General features: G+C 35.4%; 1 protein-coding gene across 6 annotated transcripts; it reads left to right on the forward strand.

The window, feature by feature from the left end:
* Window positions 1-408: 408 nt before the first annotated feature.
* LOC142977075 (uncharacterized) lies at window positions 409-6167 on the forward strand. 6 transcript variants are annotated; one of them, XM_076120771.1, is made up of 5 exons: window positions 409-576; window positions 967-2161; window positions 2642-2881; window positions 3356-3441; window positions 5545-6167. In XM_076120771.1, exons 2-5 carry the CDS (start codon window positions 967-969, stop codon window positions 5905-5907), a joined length of 1884 nt encoding a protein of 627 aa, XP_075976886.1. In that variant the 5' UTR covers window positions 409-576; the 3' UTR covers window positions 5908-6167. The 6 variants fall into 6 exon arrangements, with proteins under 6 accessions (XP_075976886.1, XP_075976882.1, XP_075976883.1 ...); XM_076120767.1 differs by having other exon boundaries at window positions 409-2161; XM_076120768.1 differs by having other exon boundaries at window positions 409-2161; window positions 3359-3441.
* Window positions 6168-18710: the final 12543 nt, after the last annotated feature.

Here is an 18710-nt window from a genome sequence, read left to right on the forward strand (position 1 = left end):
GAGTACATCAATAAATCTTTATACAGTCCACTTACTTTATAATTCCCGTTATACCATCGCGGGACCTCCACAACATTTTGGTCCTTCAACCGTCAAAATTTGAACCGAAAAGGAGTTACCGAGAAGTTGCTGTACTTAGGACAAGATTACAAGACTGCGAACAAAGGAATCCTCATCGGAAGCGATCTACGTACATACCTATGTACATCAGATAGTCGTCGTGCAAGAGAAGTTCAACAACATCTCCGCGTCACATCAACATTACATAGTGGTTTGCTCCAGGAGGCCGTAAGATCGTTTCAATTCCTTCATTCTCATTATTCCATACCCATTTTATCACCCAATCACTTATTCATCCCATCAGTGCCATTATTTTTCGTTATTATAACGTGAATCAGCTAATTTCATTTCTGTCAAAGTTGCAAGTCATTTGTCAACTGAGTCATCACGGACTTTGAACCTTGTATTAGACACATTTCATTGATTCATTCGTTCATTCAGTTAGTTAGTACTCGATTTCACTGTCATTTAATCATCCCATTTAATTAAATTTTGCATTTTAGCTTATTATTACAGGTAAGTAGTGATAATTTGTCAATATTTGCAATACACAGGCTAGTATTCTGCTGCATTTCGCTGTTGTTAAGCGTTGATTTCATTAAAATCAAGCACTTTTAGCTTAAATTAATATAGGTATATTTCCATAAGGCAAATATAAGCGGTTCATTATACTTTTTCTTTTCTAAATTTCAAGCTTTAAACTTCCATTCTTCATACTTAATTAACATGTCTGATACAAAAGCATTAATCAAGAAGCGTGCTTCGATTAAAGCTAAGCTTACGCAATTTTCGGCATTTTTACTTATTTCAAAAACTTGTGAACGGTTGAGTGATGTGCAAGTCATTGAAGTCGAACATCGCCTTAACTTAATTGAAACGTTATACGAAAAATATGACGCCTTACAGATGGACCTGGAAGCTTTAGTGGACGACCCGAGCGAGCAATATGCTGAACGCGAGGAATTCGAAAAGCAGTACTACGGTTTGGTGGCTTCTGCTCGGCACCTAATAAGCAGCGTTCGGAGTCGCCGCACGGATTCTGAGGTCGATGTTTCTTGTTCTAATCACACACACAAACAAAACACTATACGCTTACCAAAAATTGATTTACCTAAATTTTCCGGCAGTTATCAGGATTGGTTAGAATTTAGGGACACTTTTACATCAATTATTCACAAAAACGATAGCATCGATAAGATCAATAAATTACATTATTTACGTGCTTCATTGAAAGGTAGTGCTTCTCTCGTAGTAGATAACCTAGACTTTAGGTCAGAAAACTATGATGCGGCCTGGAAGTTGTTGTGTGACAGGTACGACAATAAAAGACTGCTTGTTAACAATCATGTACAAGCTCTTTTCAATATACAGCCCATCAAACATGAATCAAGTAAGTCATTACGCTATGTTATCGACACTACTAATAAGAATCTCAGGGCATTGTCAACCCTAGGTCAACCGGTGCAGCATTGGGATACTCTTGTTATTTATATAGTTACCAGTAAACTCGATCAGGTGACGAACCGCGAGTGGGAAGAGCATAGGAACACACTGACAGACCCTCCAACACTAAATATTTTTATTACGTTTTTGAGCAGTAGAGCTGACTTGCTTGAAACTCTTGAAGAGTCAAGATCATCAAACTCTAACTATTCTACACATAGTGTTGGTACCAAAAGTAAAAGTTTTTTAACACATACTGAGGATAAATCCACACAAATATCCTGTCCTTTATGTCAGCAAAATCATTTTATATTTTCATGTAAAGACTTCAGAAGTCTTTCACCGCAAGATCGACTTAAGAAAGTCAATAGTTACAAAATTTGTGTGAATTGCTTAAAATCAGATCACGACGTCAGTAAGTGTAAATCAGGTCATTGCAAGTATTGTTCTAAAAAACACAACACTCTACTACATGACCATGATACTAGCCCTAATATCCAAAACATTGTACTATCAGCAAATCACTCCGCTACTTCTCGAGTTGTTCTTCTTTCCACAGCACTCGTGGAGGTACTGGACGACAGGGGAAACCACCGGCAAGCACGGATTTTATTGGACAATGGTAGTACGGCAAACTTCATCTCTGAAGGATTTGTACGTAAGCTCCAAATTTCCACTTTTAATGCCAATTCTAAAGTTATAGGTATTAATCAAATATCTTCTACTTCTTCTTTAGGCTGTCAAATTTCATTAAAATCGCTTTATAGTGATTTTAAGATTGATATTGACTGCTTTGTCCTACCAAAGGTATCATCATCAGTTCCAAGTACCTTTGTTAATTCCAATCTTATACACATACCTGAGAACGTTCGTCTAGCTGACCCCAATTACTACATTCCGTCATCAGTTGACATTCTAGTAGGCGCGGAGGTATTCTGGGGCATTATAGGGGCGAATCGTATCGATCTAGGTAAAAACATGCCAACTTTGTTCGAGTCAAAGTTGGGTTGGCTCATATCAGGCGGGTATTATCAACATAGTTCAGCCCCACAGTTGTGCATGTTAACGGACAGTTTACATACTGAGTTAACACGTTTCTGGGAACTGGATTCAATTGACTCTAAGCATAAATTTACAGCTGAGGAGCGAGCCTGTGAACAATCCTTTGTGGACACCACCACTCGCAATCCAGACGGTCGATTTGTGGTGAACATCCCGCTCAAAGAGTCTCCTGATGTACTAGGTGACTCTCTCATCATGGCTAAACAAAGATTTCTATCTCTTGAACGACGTCTTTCCAAAGATTCTCATTATAAAGATCTGTATGTAGACTTCATGAACGAGTACATCAAGTTAGGACACATGTCGATATGTTCTGGTAAGTCAAGTACTCCTTCATATTTCTTACCCCATCACGGAGTTTTGAAAGAGTCTCGTTCTACTACGAAACTTCGGGTTGTATTTGACGCTTCCGCTAAAACAACCTCAGGGAAGTCGTTCAACGACATCCAAATGGTTGGCCCGACACTTCAAGACGATTTATTGTCCATCCTGCTTCGATTCCGTCAACACAAGATAGTAGTTAGTGCAGATATTGAGAAAATGTACAGGCAAACTCTTGTTAGAGAAGATCAGCGAACTCTACAAAAAATTCTGTGGAGAGCCAGTCCCGAATTGCCTGTGCAGTGCTATACGCTCAATACGGTGACATACGGCACATCGTCGGCGCCGTTTCTTGCAGTTCGATGTTTATTTGAATTGTCAAAAGAGTGTTCGGACCCAGTTGAACGGTATAGTTTGGAGCATGATTTTTATGTTGACGACTATTTATCAGGTGATGTATCTGTTTCAGCAGTGGTGCAAAAATGTCGTCGAGTCGTAGAAATTCTTCATTCTGCCCAGTACAATCTGCGGAAGTGGCAATCGAACTCCCCAGAGGTATTACAAGCTTTATGTATAGATTCTGATCACTCTGACGTAGTACATTTGAGTCTAGATGAAATGTCAAAAACTCTAGGTCTTAATTGGCGCTGCTCAAGTGATTCATTTTCATTTGTTATTAATTTGCCCATTACACAAAGTAGCACAGTCACAAAACGTCAAATATTGTCCACAATAGCTCAAATTTTTGATCCAGTTGGTCTAGTGGTCCCTAGCATAGTAGAGGCTAAAATTATTATGCAAAAACTTTGGCTTACCAAATGTTCTTGGGATGAGCCTGTCCCAGAAATCATTCAAATCGCTTGGAATATATTTCAAACTTCTTTACATATGTTGAATACATTCAACATACCTCGATGGATAACGTGTGAGTCACCCAGCTCTTTACAATTGCATGTTTTTGTTGATGCTTCTGAGAGAGCTTACGGAGCCTGTGTGTATGTTCGCAGTGTGTCTCGGGACGGTAAAGTTCATGCACATCTTTTAACTGCAAAGAGTAAAGTAGCTCCCATCAAGCCGACTACTATACCACGACTAGAGTTATGCGCTGCATTACTGGGTACACGGCTTTATGTCAAGGTTCGTCAGTCGCTCACATTACGTATCGATGATGTCTTCATGTGGAGCGACTCTACTATTGTTCTAGGTTGGTTATCGATGCCACCCACACAACTGAAGACCTTTGTTCGTCATCGCGTGTCTGAGATTCAGGATTCTGTAGGAGGAGTTCCTTGGCGTTATGTTCCGTCTCAAGAAAACCCCGCAGACCTCGCTTCGCGCGGACTAAGCGCCGACAAATTATTAACTTCTTCTATATGGTGGACAGGACCTGAATTTCTTCACAGAGACTCGTCCTCGTGGCCGCTGTTTCCCAACTCACATTGTGAAAATGAATTACATTCACAAGAAATAATATCAGCCTTCCATACAGACATTTTAGAACCTATCACTAACCCTATTTCTTTGTTGGGTAATAGGCTGTCTAATTTTAATAAATTACAGCGTGTGGTGGCATATGTCATGAGATTCATACACAATTGCAAAGGACAATCACCACAACGTGGCGCACTCACACATACTGAACTAGACAACTCATTAAATCTTTTGTTACGATTAAGTCAACAGGAATCATTTCCTGAAGAATACAAATTACTATTATTCGGCAAACCATTGCCCTCAAAAAATAAGCTTTTAGCGCTATCTCCGTTTATGGATACTTCTAGTGACCTAATTCGTGTGGGTGGTAGACTGGACAATTCATTCTACGACTACAATGTTAAACACCCCATTCTATTATCCAGTAAACACACCATTTGTAACCGTTTGTTTCAAATGTTTCATGTTCGTCTTTTACATGCTGGTCCACAGCTCTTACTCGCCACGATTCGTCATAATTATTATACTCTCGGCGGTAGAAACTTAGCCAAAAGGGTTGTTCATCAGTGCGTCAAATGCTGTAGAATAAAGGCTAGCACTATTCAGCCTGTCATGGGCAACCTTCCAGAGCAGAGACTACATTTAGAATTTCCCTTTTTAGATACAGGGGTTGATTATGCTGGACCAATCCTGATTGCTGACCGAAAGGGGAGGGGCTGTAGACTAATAAAATGTTTTATTTGCGTGTTCGTGTGTTTAGCAACGAGAGCCATCCACTTGGAACTCGTCTCAGACCTCACAAAAGAGGCATTCATAGCAGCTTTAAGTAGGTTTATTGCTCGCAGAGGTAAACCTCGTAACATTTTCTCCGACAACGGTACTACATTTGTCGGCGCTTTCAATGAATTGTCAAACCTCCTTTCACAAGATTTTAACTTTCACGATGTTGATCCAGGCATCAACTTCTCATTTATACCTGCTTATACCCCACACTTCGGTGGATTGTGGGAATCCGCAGTAAAATCCACAAAGCACCACCTCAGGCGTATTTTAGGTTTAACTCACTTAACTTTTGAGGAGATGACTACATGCCTAATACAAGTTGAAGCCGTTCTCAACTCTAGACCCCTTACTCCTTTGTCCCATGACCCTACTGACCTAACACCTCTGACTCCTGCCCACTTTTTAATTGGACGATCTTTAATCATGCCGCCACATCCACAGATTGAGCACCTCAAGATCACGAATCTACAACGATTTCGCCGCATCGAGCAGTTGAAGCAGCATTTTTGGACACGGTTCTCTAATGATTACGTCCTATGGCTACAGGAGAGAACGAAATGGCGTAGTAGTACGGGAGAGTTGAAGGAAGGAACACTTGTCGTCATAAAGGACAAGGGCTTGCCGCCCTTGATGTGGCTTCTGGGTCGCATAGTTCGGGTGCTACCTGGCAAAGATGGCATCGCAAGGGTCGCAGACATCCGCACGCGCAAGGGAGTCCTTCGGCGGGCTTTTAACACAATTTGTCCCCTTCCAGTTGACACCACCAGCAATGTTGAAGACACTTCAACGGGGGGAGTATGTTAAGACATTCATCTTAACACACACTCGGCACGGCGCCCGCAGGGCGCGGCAGCGGTGCGACAGAGGTGCGACGGAGGGGCGCGCGCGCCGTCACCGCTCAGGCCATCGACCTCCGTGATTCGAGACCAGTCAGCTGTTCAAGCCTACGACGCATACTCGTATCGCACGCTCTCGCAAATATTTAAATTATATAATTCGCGGTTAACAAATCGAGTTCATGTACAGTACTTGTTGAGTACATCAATAAATCTTTATACAGTCCACTTACTTTATAATTCCCGTTATACCATCGCGGGACCTCCACAACAATTGGACTCTTGTATTTTATGAGGGTCACTCAAGTTTTTCGTTTATGTTGTATGTGCAATTTGGTTTATAGAGCCCTACGAAGTTGGAATATGCTTCGCTGGTTCCGTCAAGAGAATGAAAGGAGATTGATATAAAGGATTTATGTGAATAGGGAACTGGGAAAGGATGTTTTAGAAAATTTACTAAGGCTTGGTGTGTTTGTTTAAGTATGTTAACTAAAGTTACAATCAAATAAATTCAATTATAAGCTTGAATATATAAGTTTTACACTAGCTATTTCTCGTCTTTCTTAAAACAAATTTAATTTACACTTACAATTAAATACGTCTGAACTCTGTCATATCATTTTAATAATAACACACATAATATTATGTAGTTTACATAATTTTAATGGCTCGAGTATAATAATTTTTATTCAATAGAAAATGATAATAAGAATAACTTTAGTATTCTTAATTCTTCAAATATTTCGCAAACTCTTCGTAAAAGTATCTTCCTCAACATCTTCATCTGTAATCATTCTTAAAAGCAAGCTTTATACCAAAACTTTATCGTTATAACACACGTACAGTTATTACGTATCTGTATCAACCGTCTGCATCCCAAAGGATAAACAACGAACAGATTAAATAATATGAACTCACGATCGAGACATAAAAGTAAACAAGCAAATTGTGTAAACATTCAAGCATTTTGCGGGATATAATCGAACACTCTGTATTCAGTCGCATTACATTGATATTGGTCGTTCGGCCGGGGTATGTAAGTGCCCACTATTTTGTATATGCTTTTGTTGTACTCCTCGATAAACTGGGCTCCTGGTACCTAATGTGTGGATTGAGGCACTCTTGGTACTTTTTAACTCTTCGGTACTTGAATGTAGTTTATTTTGTAGCTTAGTGGCGATCTTGGCTTTATGACGAATTGCGCCAATAATGTATTAATAAAATAAATAGAGATGTAAAAAGATCTAATTTCGATGCGAATCGGTGTTTCGATGCGGGAACTCAGAGTTGATGTAGAGACCGTAATGTGATGGAAATAAATCTCAAAATTGTGGTATTAAGCTTCAAAGGAGTATTTATTTGCAATAATTACGTATGTCATATCACATGGTGTCAAATTATTCGCGATCCATTGATCCAATAAACTAAATTCTAGCATATCCCGATCAAATGCATCAAACAATAATTCGACGTATCTAAATAGCGTGAATGATGCGTGCTGCGCAAATGGCTAATCCAATTTCGTACGGGGCAATAATTAAATTATTCGTATCATTGGTGGCCTGGCATGGTCTATTGCTGGGCATAATGTACTCAGCCCGCAATGTACATTATTTCATAATAGATTCTCGTAAAATTTAAACCGAAGGTGAAATTCAGATTTTGTATTATCATGACAATGACAGATTCTGATGCGCATTTTACAATTCCACAATGTAGTTCTGTTATTATATTATGTATAACATAGACAATTTGAAACTGTCTACTTCAGTATACTTATTTGCCATATTACTTAAATATACAAAGTTTTACAAACTATTATATATTATGTTTTTCAACCGTCAGCAGATATGCGTTGCCATGTTACCGTATTCAATAAAAATATACTCTCTCCTAGAACATAAAATAAAACATTATTAGTTTGTCCAAAAAAAACATGTGTATTTTTTACTAACCTACGACTAAAAAATCTGACAAATCTTTAGCAAAGAGTCGTTTAAGAAATTTATTACTCGGCTGTTTCACCCTGGGTTATAGTTGTTATAAGACAACTACGATAATGCCAAAATAAATACAAATAAACCTTACTATCATAGTTCCTCGTTTCTACTACACCAAATATAATTCACTAGCTGACCCGTGCAACTTCGCTTGCGTCACTTATGAGAGAATGCGTCATATTTTTTCCCGTTTTTGTAACATTTCTCGTTGCTACTCCGCTCCTATTGTAGTTGTCGTAGCGTGATGATATATAGCCTATAGCCTTCCTTAATAAATAGGCTATCTAACACTGAAAGAATTTTTCAAATCGGATCAGTATTTCCTGAGATTAACGCGTTCAAACAAACAAACAATCAAACAAACAAACTCTACAGCTTTATAATATTAGTATAGATGTGCTCTCTATAGAATCAATTCACATTGATACAATCGCTACTACTAATAAATATCAATACTGCCAATAAGCCTCGACTCAAAGGCTTACAGAAACATCTCATAGACATCGGCTTTACGTATAATAATACTAAATTAACGGATATTCGTGTGTTCTAGTACAATCCATGTATTCATGTAGCTTATGAATGAACAGTTCTGTGATATTGTGCGCGACTGGATGTTTAGTAGTAGGGGTTATGGGCGAGATATAATCAAATTATTGGGGATAAGTACTTCCTAAATAATAACAAAAATAAAAAATATTATGTACAAACAAGTGCTGCTTTGTAAAAGGCAAAAATTACTACTAGAGACGGAAGCAAAGTGTACGGGTCTAGGAAAGAAAGAGACGGGTGGTCACATTTTTGCCGTACATGCTGCGTTTATTTTATATACAAACACACAATGTTAAATAGCGTTTGCTGTAACATAATGTGTTTTTAATTTATTCGATAATTGATAGCATCAATTCAATTAATACTATTACACAAAGGTGACATCATCAGTTCAACCTTAGAAACTACTAACCAAATAAGTTATTTAGTACGTATTACTGAGACATATACATTACAATCTACTACACCAAATCAAGATCTCAAAAAATCTCAATCATAACTCAACAGTATCCCACGAACACAAACAGATAACTGTCCTATTTTCACGCCCTTGGAAACCCAAAAAGATTTAAAGCCCATACATACACAAGAGTACACAGGGCAATAAGTATCAATTCACAGAACCTTGGAGGCTTATCAAAATAAAGGCAAGCAATAAAAGGGCGAGGATGGGCATCTTACACAAATTGATGCCATTACCAAAATTCACTGGATGTTATATATTTTTGTCAGTAAATTAGCTCACTAGGACATATTTTTTGTTTATGGCAGATTTTTTGTAAAGGAGAAACAGGTGGTTTGTTTCATAAAATGTTGTTTTTTTTTCAATAATTGGTAGAAAAAAATATCTCTATGGTTGGAATCGACCTGCCCCTTATATTGTTGGACTAGAATTTAAACAGCAACACAGTCATGTGTAAAGTATATTCCAATATCTTCTTCTTCGTCTTACTACCTATCACTATACTACAAGATCTACGTTTGTATAGTATTATTACCAAGATGATTACTTCAGACATCTTAAACAACACAGACACAATATAACTGACCAGCCTTTAGCCATTAACTGCACAGTCCACAGCAAAATCTTAAGGCTAGAAACTGTTACAAGTGTATTAAGATTTCTTTTTATTCTTGGCTTAGCTCTATTATAGTCTGCTGACTTAGCTTAGAGCATTGGCATACACGGTTTATGTAGCTCATAGTAAAACATTCTGGGTATTTCCAAAATGAAATAGCTAGATCTGGAAAGCCATTGTCAGCTGCATAAGCCTCCGGGTCATTGACCTGTGTTGACTGTAGTAAATTCCAAATTAAGTGTACTTCAGCCAACTGCAATCCTTTCATACAAGGCTCGATACTAAGTATCTGTGGAGCATGGTGCCTATAACTATTGAAATCCAAAATAAATCAAACTATAAAATCAAAGCCTACATGAAGTCACAGTAATCCTTAGAATACATCAATACTTAAACCTATAGGTATATAGACCGAAAGTCACCAAACGCTCGCCAACCCAAATCTACTTCACTTGTCTTCTCTATACGACTGATTCCACAATGTTAATAAATAAATACTCAAGCAAATATCACCCTTATGTCCTCAACAGTAAGGTTCACGGCAATCGTAGTGTTGATTTTGTACGGTGTCACAGAGGCGTTTGGCATAGATGCTCTGATTAGTGATGCACCTGTCAATTGTCGATTATCAAATCAAGTAGAGGGTTGATTATTTACGCTGTGTTTATTGAAGCGTTGTCCAACGATATCTGGGACGTAGGCTGTGACAATCTGAGAGGTGATTGCGTCTTCAAGATATTACGGTCTAGTGAGTGAAGGAGATGTTTGTTTGTTGGGTGTTTTTGTTGAATGATTTTTAGATATAAAAGTTAAAAAATTGAAATTGGGTTTACGAAAATAAAAAGTCAATTTAATAGTCTAAATTTTGTTTTATTAACACTGCACAAAATTCAGATTTTTTATACAATGACGTCCCTTGTAAAAGTATCCTAATTTTAAATGCCTTGGGTTTTATCGGTATAAAAGCAATGTGCACGAATCAGTAGAAATATATTACGATTACTGCACGTTTCTCAAAGTAAGTTATACGTAAATACCGTATCTTCTTTTACATTGCTGCCTTCGAAGGAATTTCCCTGAACTTCTAAAAGATGAGTTTTTTTTAAGTAACTCGAAGTTTATCGATATAATCTAATCTATCGATATTATTGTAGTACATACACAACACTAAAAGCAAAGCGTTCAACTGTGTTCGCATCCAGTTTCCCGCATATCTTGATTGTGCGCTCAAACACTTCTCTATACATTTATGTTCCGTTAATTTTGATTCAATCAAAATTTGTTTGTTTTTATTTCATTTATAATTATAAGCCCCTCTTTTGTAGTATCATTACGCATATTAGGTAAAATTTTGGCAGTTGTAATATAAAAAAAAAAATGTTTTAGATAAACAACAAAAACAACTTTTGTTCAACGATTTTTTATAATTTCTTCGATTTCGTTTAACAAAATTGTTTGTTTTTATTTCATTTACAATTATAAGCCTTACTTCTGTAGTATCGGTACGCATAATAAGGTAAAATTTGGCAGTTGTGATATATTGTATTGGATGGGATATCTCGCGCTTATCCGTAAACTGTAAAATTTAACCTTCATTCTTAATTATTAATATGGGAAAATTTGACTCAAAATTTACTGTTATAGTGTCATTGAGTTAATTCCAGCTCTTTAAAAGTTTTTTTTTGCTTTTGTCCCACGACTTTTCATAACTTCTTCGGCTATATTTGTTTACAAAACAATTGAATATATAAGGACGGTAAAAATTAATTCCTTGTTTGTATAAAGCCTACGTTTTAGTGCAAAACAGTTAGTTGTAAAGAGCGTTCATACAAGATACTCGAGCCAAACTGTTGAGATCCGCTCCAATTCTTTTGGAAACAGTTTAAGTTGTTTCTCTGTATTTTTTGTTCTGTATGTGCCTTTTTATTACAATGCACTACTTTATTTACTTGTATAGTGTAGTATTACAAGTAAATTGGGAAATAAAAGTGTGAATGTTGACTAAGTTTAACGTTATTTGAATAAATAGTAATTCAAATTAAGTTAAGTACATAAATTGAATTATTTTTGTATTATTACCATTGAATTTAAATATATTAAAACATTTTATTTATAGCATAAACACGCCACGATTTGATGGTGTGGTATTGAATAACTTTTCAGAATAGAACAATTTAAACTGTAGTTTCGATTATTGCTTATAAACTATTTCCATAACTATTAAAATGCATAACTGCGTTTTGGGTCATATTTTATTCACACATTAAGTTAAAACCGGCCAATTACAACAACAACAAAATACTTTATATTATTTTTCTATCATACTCCTAACGCCATCTATTCGTAACAGCTAGAACTAACAGAACACCAAGCTAGCGAATTGTTGTAATATCTGTGAGAAATAGTTTTTCGACGTCGCCCTAGTTTAATATTCTTGATACGTTCATGCCGTCTCTTTCTCGTGCAAGGGATGTAGGCAGTTCTCCAGCCTCAGCCCTCTCTCTTAGATAACAAAAATGTTAGTTACTAATTCCCTACAAAATCACTTTGTATGAAACTTGACAGAAATTTCACATCATTAAACAATAACATCATTGCATCTTATTTCCAGAACAAATTATATAATTAAGGTATTTACCACTACACTTGTTTTCTTTCTGTTACTGCTCTGCCCCGGACAATTAATTATAATCGTAAAATTGTGACCTTAAAATTGTATAACAGATATTGCAAATTAATTAGCTACATTTTTGTATAATTCATCATAATTCTATGCAACTGCACATAATACAAAAAGACATCTATTGCATTAGTTCCGGTCGATAAATCAAAGAGCGCAACAACAAAACTCAAAATTAGTTTTACACCCATCCATGACAACTGCGTCATCCAATCTTCCCTCATCCCTTTAGAATATACGAAACTTAAACAAAACATAGGGTATACACCCTAAATCTCATTAAGGCTCTCTCATAAATTTTATTTTAGGACCAACCGGTGGATTACAAATAAGCTCATTACTTAGATAAAACTGATAGTGTTTAAATTAACTAAGGGTCAATACGTTTACCTTATTTTGAAACCGGGTTGAGATTCTATTAAGTGATATTTTTCATTATTGTAAGCAAAAATTTTGGGTTAACAGCAAATGTTTTTAGGTTTATCATAAAAGTACTAGTAATTGCCTGAGTAAGCTTATTAATTATTTTAATTGCTAGTTTTTGTTGGACTCATAAATTTATTCTTGAGTTTTATACCTTTGTTTGCTGTTGTAAATGGCTCGCCATTCAATAGGTATACGTACATCTGTAAGCATTTAGTTTCAAGAATACATTTAAACCTAATTAAATTATTTGTTTAAGGGTGTTTTTCTCTTGCCAACAAATTGTCAAGATTTCAGTTCATACGAATAATACTTGTCAGGGACGTCCATTTCGTAGAAGATGGTAGTTATCAAGTTACTGCTTGAAGATCTTGTCGTTGCGATTCACCATGTTACTGCAAGCTAAAAATACAGGTACGAGAATGAAAGTATAGATACAAGGAAGGTACGAGAATCTATAAAGAGCTTCTAAGGGGTTAGGTGATCCTACCGATGATGATTGCTTCCATTGTCACTATTTGAATAAAATACTCGAATATGCATTGCTTCCTTTAACCTTTACACATCGTTTCTAGAAGTTAAACTATTAATTGCTAACATATTCTTGTGAAACTACAAAACAGTAACAAAAAATATTGTGTTTTCTATAAAGAGTATCTAAGGTCTTACTTTTTTATCCTAGCGATGACAATTTCTTGATTTACCTTTTAATGCATAAGTAAAGCACTCAATTATGAATTACTTCTTATAACTTTTGCACATCGTTACAAGAAGTTAAACCATTAATTTCTAACATATTCTCGCTAAACTACAAAACAGCAGCAACAGTCGCAACAGGAGCAACATTAGTGAAGTGTAAGCAGCAAATTTGCGGTGCCATAAACACGTCTCCTTGACTGTGCGGCGTTGAGTTCGCACTTCACAACTTCACTAGTTGGCGGTCAGCTTGTATATCTTTTGTTTGAATTATACTCGTTTGGGTGTTAGTTTTGTGCTCTATGTTTGTTCTGGTTTGATGATATGAATAGAAAATTACGGTCTTCTTTTAAAGCTATAGTCGGTTTGGTATCAAGAGTTTAATCGTATCGTATCAACATTTGGCTATTGAAAATAATAGTCGTGAGTTTATTGCTAGCTCTTCTCATAAGGCTCTACCCCTTTTCCGAGTTAAAGGTATATTCGGTAATGTAACTACTAACATAAGTCAAAGTAGATAATCAATTCCTAAAAGGAATCTCCAGAAAGACCTGCATGTATAATTTTCCATGACATAAGAGGATCAAGTAACCGGATTATAACAATCTCTTCTTTGCATACAGGGCGTCTAATTACTACAATAATTTTATATTTATCTGCGACTTTAAAAATGATTCTTATGTTTTAATTCAGATTCTTGTTTTTTACGAAATCATCTAACACACAACATTTTATTCCTCACCAAAATTCTTTACAAACTCAAGGGACATTAACTCAGTAAAGAGAAAAACAAACAGCCTGATTAAACATTCGTTAATTACAGATATAAAATCAAATGTTTAATTTTCACGATGTACGCGCAAATAAATACACCAAAGGATTTCCGTTGTGCGTTCATGACGCGTAATGCCCTAATAAACTGGCTACCATTAAAATCGTTTAGGTCATTGCTTGATACGAAATGGTTTTGTCGAGTTAATGGAATATTCTGTTTGGTAAATTATTTTGGATAGATTCTGATGTATCTGCTAGTTTTTAGAGTATTTGTAGTTGAGTAGAGATGATGTTTATTGAAGACTTTTAAGTATTTGATAAGTTTCTGTACTTTGCTATACCTTGAAAGGTGTACTGGTTTTTGGAAAAAGGGTTGTATTTATTGAAAATTTAAGGTTTGATTAATAATTGTAAGCATTCTTTACTAGTAATTGATTAATCCATATAAATTGTAGCGAAAATGTTATAAACCATGAAAAGTAGTTTATTATTTTAAATGTAGAGTCGAGTAAGGAGATTTTGATTTTCCTCCTCATGGGCAAAAATTAATAATATATGGACATCATACCTACTTTTTTGTGGACATTATACCTACGGTTTAGTAGTAGTAATCAAACTGAATTATAATCTAAGTATAATGTTTGTATAGTTGTATTGAGACGATAGCAAATACATGACTATTAATACTATCAAACTATATTGAAACCTCGTCCTTAGAAATTATTTGTCACGTCTACAAAAACCTTTCAACCAAAAATTTGGTATTTCCAATCATATTTTCAATCTCAATCCAATCTACCATAAACCCACAAATTAACAAATCGGAAAAATGAACGGAAATTACATAGAAATAATTAATGAATCGACGTAAACGCACATCTGCATAATGCTTAACGACCCGTACGTCTTGGCCGCCATTAAAATTCATCTCCCAATTACTACCGTAGATCGAATGCCATTATTTGTCAATGACAACGTGCGTTCGAGCGAGAGGAAATGATTGCTTAAAGGAATCTGCTATGAATTATTTTAGGATTTGCGTGAGTAATAATCTTTTTGGATTATAATTATGTTAGTTTATCAACGTGTGAACATTATTATGTAGTAATATTAACAGTTTGATAAAAGATATCCATGACATCGGATTTGATAGGTTAGGAATGTTTCCTATGACTATGGTATGGTTTTTTAATTACGATCCTTCTAGTCACTTGGAAGGAGACTGGTACCAGTTATAACTTTGTCTTTGTTGTACGTTACCTGTGAACTGTCATAATTATATCATCCGTTTGAAATTTTAAATATTCTTTAGTATTAGTACCTACAGAACTTGCTTGATCACAGCTCTTTAATACTAAATTTCTCTATACTTACTCGGTTTTCGATAGTCGATAGTGTTAGAAAATTACCCAATTGTTTGTAAGAAAAGTCCCTTGTACAAATTTAAGTTATCATTCCTAACGCAAAGATGATCATAAAACTTAATATTATATTAGTATCAAAATTTATTTTCATATTAAGATTTTACACTTCGTTTGCTGCTTTACCCTTTGCTTAGGAGACTTATGTTTGTGATATGAGATCAAACAACTAAATAAGTTTATAGGCAGTTTCCAGACATTAACTTTCTTGAAGACAAACTGTCAAACAATTTATATTAAACAAACTCATTGTTTATCAGTCTTCTGTTCCATCAAGTGTTATCAACTATTTTTTTATTTCATTACGCTATTTTATCAAATATTCATGGTGTTTTATAATACTTTCCTATTGGACACCCTTAAAAGACTGTGAACAATAAATCAGTCATGATTTATGAGGTAAATTTAAACAGTTTCAAAAAAGGTTCAGCGGTCTTTATTTGCAGCTCAAGCAAAAAGTATTGTATAGTTTACTATTCTTCAAAAAGCTCTACAAATCAACCGTACATATTTTAATAGTTAGTTTTATCAAGATCAGTAGCCGGAGACACTATCAACGGCGTCACTAAAGTAGTTTTAATCAATAGTTTTACCAAAACATCTTAAAGTAGAAAATTCCTATTAATTTGGCCCAAAATCATCAACAAAATGTCAGTCGGTAGAGGCACAGTAATAAACAACGAACTGTGACAATTGTGCGGCGTTGCACGCGACTTATGTTGCGGAAAATTCAATGTTCCAACTACATTTGACCGTTAGGTTATCAAACGCGTTTCGATTACACTGGAATGAGAATGCGTTGATGAAATTAGTTGGACTAATTAGAAATGTAAAATGTTGTATGTATTATGGTTCGTACACACTTTATAGTAGGTATAACATGTTATATAACAATAATTTGGAACATGTATTATAAAATATGTTGTGTAATATATTGAAGTATTATAAAATGCACTTTTGGCGCAGTAGTTTAAGCGGTCACCTCGCTGCAACAACCGTAGCACCGCGTGTGGTGGGTTCGAATCCCACCCGGGACAAATCTTTGTGTGATGAGCACGAGTATTTGTTCTGAGCCTGGTTGTCAATTTATCTATATAAGTATATATTTAGAAGTATATAAGTATGTTTATCAGTTATTTGATTACCATAGTACAAGCTCTGCTTAGTTTGGAATCAAATGACCGTGTGTGAGTTAAAAAAAAAAGAAAATATTTATATATATATGTTGTGTAACACAATGTGGACTTTAATGTTTTTCGGAGATCTTAGTAGCAATTAACATTTTGTGTAATTTTTTAAAGAATTGAAATCGTCGTAATCAATATTTATTTTTTGTTTCAGTAGTATGCTTGTTGGCAAATCAGTATATGCGAAGTTTAGGCTTTTTGCTGCTTACTTTCACTACATAACTTTTACTATTATTTATGTTGTATTCTTCTAGCTCTACATTGAAGCAGAGGCGAACGAATTGGACCAGGATCCGCTCCAAACCGCTCTTCCGAGGTCTTCTTTCTAGGAAAATTTAAATACTACACCCGTATTATTTTTTAAAACTTCAAAATCTTATGTAATTTTCTTTTGTTTTGTTTTCCATACTTTTTGCCACGGATGCTTATAATAGTAATAGTTTTATTATTCTTACATACATATTTTTTCCTTATTAATAATATGTATAATGTATACTGTCGAGTGTCGAAATACTTACTTTCCAAAATCTTTGCACATACACTTCCAGCACCTAAGCCTATCAGTCAACCACATAGTCTCATCACAAGCAAAACATAATCCATTTGAATCCATCCCTACATCAAGTGCACTAACTGACGCGTACATTTACAGCTCATTTATTCCGAATAATACTACTATCTAGCCCTTATACAGAGTTAATTCACAAATCCCTTGAAATCTTCTCGGGTCTCGAATGAAATTTATGGGCTCGGCTTAATTTTGTGCCTTTAAAACGTGATTTGGTGCGACAGGGGTTCTGACGGTCGCTTTGAAGAAATTGTATGGGTGGATCCGTTTGTGTGGGTAGTTCGTGTAATAAAATGTTGTGGGTATTTGTAAGTTCAAGGGTTCGGTTGCTTTTAATTTAGATTGTCAGGATTGGGTGTGAATGCGGATAGATGGAATAATAGTAGTGTTATATTTTGTGCCAGCTGTGATAATTAAGACAGTAATGTCGTTTGTTTACTGATATACTTTATTACAGAGCTCTATGCAGAGTATCTTATATCCAATCTCAACATGCTACACTATAATACAACAACAATTACACTTCGTAATTGCTTGAGTTTAATATATTTATTTCAAATCTTCTAGCACTTACCTAACTGTATAAACGCGGTCTTGCGGTTATATATGCAGGTTAACTTAATGGTGACATTATCTACCAATCAACCACAGTACAGTTTTAACAAGTTGAACGACTTAACAGATTAAAAAAACTATATTAAGCCAGTTTCATCGTTCAAATGTCAATAAATTGAACAAGTAGACTTTTGACCATTTTATCCGAAGAATAGGCTCAAAAAACAACCAATGAATTCAGTATTTCCTTTCAGACTCAAACATATTTCGTATCTATACAACGACAATCTTCAAAACCAAACTTCAGTTGAAGAGCCCATGTATAAGTTATCGTCAACCAGCAAACTATCGCGGAGAGAACACTTCTCTTACAAGATGTTAGCTATCCGTCTTTGAGTTCAGATCTTTAGTTCAAGCACTTTTTAGCATAACAATATGTTTGTAGTACAATTTGGAATTCGATTTTGTAGAGGCTTTGTTTTAAGATCATCTGATTCGGTTGAATTTGTATTGCTTGTTGAATTAAACAGCAATTCAATGTTAAGTCGATAATTTTGTGCATATTGTTTATGAGTAGAAAAAGGAGTTGCTTCGCTTTTTATTTAACGACTAATCCTGAAAGTAGTGTGTAGAGGATGATTGTATTGTATCTTTTTTGGGTACTTACGATATACTTACAATTAATTAAATGCGTTTTCTTCAACCTGCTGGATCTGGATCCGCGAAGTAGTTACCTAAATATATTGTGAACTCTATTTTTAAGATACTTACTTAAGTCGAAAAGGCAGACCATTTTTGTAGAGTCTGTATAGGGGCTTCAACCTTGTCCAAAACCT

The sequence above is a fragment of the Anticarsia gemmatalis genome, chromosome 12 (genome assembly GCF_050436995.1).
Source record: "Anticarsia gemmatalis isolate Benzon Research Colony breed Stoneville strain chromosome 12, ilAntGemm2 primary, whole genome shotgun sequence".
In the NCBI taxonomy this organism is placed as follows: Eukaryota; Metazoa; Arthropoda; class Insecta; order Lepidoptera; family Erebidae; genus Anticarsia; species Anticarsia gemmatalis.

What these genes read in the sequence shown, in the direction of transcription:
- LOC142977075 (XM_076120767.1), top strand. Translation starts at nt 787, where the DNA reads ATGTCTGATACAAAAGCATTAATCAAGAAGCGTGCTTCGATTAAAGCT. An exon ending in ACACATGTCGATATGTTCTG is followed by an intron (nt 2,882 to 3,355) that starts GTAAGTCAAGTA and finishes TATCTGTTTCAG; the next exon opens with CAGTGGTGCAAAAATGTCGT. An exon ending in GGCAATCGAACTCCCCAGAG is followed by an intron (nt 3,442 to 5,544) that starts GTATTACAAGCT and finishes CCACATCCACAG; the next exon opens with ATTGAGCACCTCAAGATCAC.